Raw genomic sequence first — 2,358 nt, forward strand, 5'->3', positions numbered from 1 at the left:
CAAATTGATAAAAAAAAAAACAGATACATACACAAAGAAATTGATAAAAACAATAGTAGAAGGAATCATCAGATGAATGAAATAGTTACCTTAAAGAAAAACACAAGACGAATTGAGATGGTTTCCTGCAATTGATATCTCTTTTGCTCCGGAAATTGGAATCGCTGTGAATGAAGAAACCGTGATATTGTATTTAAAAAACAAAGATTAGGTAAATTACGGTATTTAAGGAATTGATAAGCATTTACCTTTTGACAGATTCAATTATCGTATTTAATCAAATTATGATTATTTACCTTCCTTTTTTTATTTCAAATGCAGGAAACGGACGTCCTTAATGAAAGGCAGAACCGGAACTTCACTTTGTGTAAAATAGTGGGAAAATTCGATGGGGGGAGGCTCTATGACTGCCACGTGTACAAAATCTACCTATTTATTAGAATAGGGATATATAATGTCTTTGTGTGGTGAGCCTAAATATAAGCCGGGTCACTTGTTTATAAAAATTTATGATGCAAAGAATTTGACGTCACCTAGCTGGAAGCTGGAAGCCACATCATCAAGATTTTCGGTCGAAATATAGAAAATTGGAAGGAGTGGCTTAAATAAAACAAAAAATAAAACTATTTCGCCTAAGACAAATTAAATAAAGTTTATTGAACGAGGACAATAAAACTAGATTGTATTTTAATTTGCCACGAAAAGATGATTTATTTAATTGATATTAATAACAAATTTAAATAATTTATAATCATCTGCTATGTTATATGTCCGAAGCTCAAGGACCCTCATGCATGCATGGGTTCATTTAATCTTGCTTGCCCTTCATCCTCGGTGTTATTGACACCTTCAACACAAAAATCGCTTCACTCTCTCCTCAAAATTTTGCTTTTTTCTCTTATCTGTAAATCACCCAAAACAACTTAGAAAAAAACAAAACAAAATCACCCATACATTCCGATTAAAAAACAATGAAAGGTCCGATCCCTACAGTCTCCACCATTCATGCAGATCCACCATCTTCCCCACGCTACCCACCACCAGTAGGAACCCCCACCTCCAGTGCCCATCGCCGCATTGGAATTGCAGTTGATTTAAGCGATGAAAGTGCCTTCGCCGTTCAATGGGCTATCAAGAACTATCTCCGACGAGGGGATGCTGTCATCCTCCTCCATGTACGACCCACCTCTGTCCTGTACGGGGCTGACTGGGGCCAAGCAACCGACCCTGAATCTCACTCGGAAGAATCACATAAGAAGCTTGAAGAAGATTTCGATAAATTCACCAACACAAAAACTACCAACCTGTCGCAGCCATTGGTGGACGCCAATGTTCCCTTCAAGATTCATATTGTGAAGGACCATGATTTAAAAGAGAGGCTTTGTTTGGAGGTAGAGAGGTTGGGGTTGTGCGCCATGATCATGGGGAGTAGAGGTTTTGGTGCTGTAAAACAGACCGAAAATGGAGGGCTTGGAAGTGTTAGTGATTACTGTGTACGCCATTGTGTTTGCCCCGTGGTGGTTGTCAGGTATTCTGATGAGAAGGATGGTGGTGGTCGTGGTGGGGGTGGTGGTGGTGGAGCGGCTCAGAAAGATGCAATGTTTCATGATGCGAAAGAACATAATAAGTAAGGGTAATATTTTATAGTAGGTTGAGTGCATGAAGCTAATTAAGTTGAGGTATGGATTTCCATAAATTGACAATAGTGAAAGGAAATTATCTGTATTACAGTACTACTCCTTGCTTCAATTGATGATTCAGGAAAAAGAATATATTTTGGAATGTATTTTGTTTGGAAAGAACGACAAGTTTTATTATCAATAGGCCAAATTATAAGGAAATAATATGTTGGATTGAAACGAAGATTGAAATGGTGTTTTATGTTTTTATCTGTTATGCCATTCGCAGGTTTATGTGGTGTTAAAAGAGAAATAATACTTGAGCTAAAAATTGTGTATGTTGTATTTTACGTATTTGTAACTAGAGTTGTAACGGGAGCCCGACTCGAGCCTTGCATTGCCTTGGTCACAACAGCGTCTATATAAAACAATGTATTAAACTAAACTAACTTAGTCTAACATTCCCCCGCAAGTTAAGGGTGGGGAACGGGATGTAGCTTGGATCGTAAGAACAAAAATGTTGTTTTCGTGCAGTCCAGGAGATCAAGTTCGAACCCAAATATATAGCAAATCCTCCTGTGGAACGCCGATCATCAGGATAACCAGCCCAATCCGAATCCGAGAAGGCAAGAAGGGAATCAGGGGCAGAACGATGTCAATGAACATTCGTAAAAGCTTGTAAGCGGATCCCGAATTGTGTCGAATAAGAAGTCCAAAATTAGTCGTGCCCTGTAAATAA

The 2,358-nt window shown here is 38.4% G+C and overlaps 1 protein-coding gene across 1 annotated transcript; it reads left to right on the forward strand.

The window, feature by feature from the left end:
- Positions 1–928: 928 nt before the first annotated feature.
- LOC111902169 (universal stress protein PHOS34) lies at positions 929–1,631 on the forward strand. The gene has a single exon (XM_023898032.2). The coding sequence runs from the start codon at positions 972–974 to the stop codon at positions 1,629–1,631; it is 660 nt and encodes a 219-aa protein (XP_023753800.1). The 5' UTR covers positions 929–971.
- The last annotated feature ends 727 nt before the right edge of the window (positions 1,632–2,358 follow it).

This window comes from Lactuca sativa, chromosome 4 (genome assembly GCF_002870075.4).
Source record: "Lactuca sativa cultivar Salinas chromosome 4, Lsat_Salinas_v11, whole genome shotgun sequence".
Lineage (NCBI taxonomy): Eukaryota > Viridiplantae > Streptophyta > Magnoliopsida > Asterales > Asteraceae > Lactuca > Lactuca sativa.

Coding starts and splice junctions, on each gene's coding strand:
- LOC111902169 (XM_023898032.2), top strand. CDS start 972: ATGAAAGGTCCGATCCCTACAGTCTCCACCATTCATGCAGATCCACCA.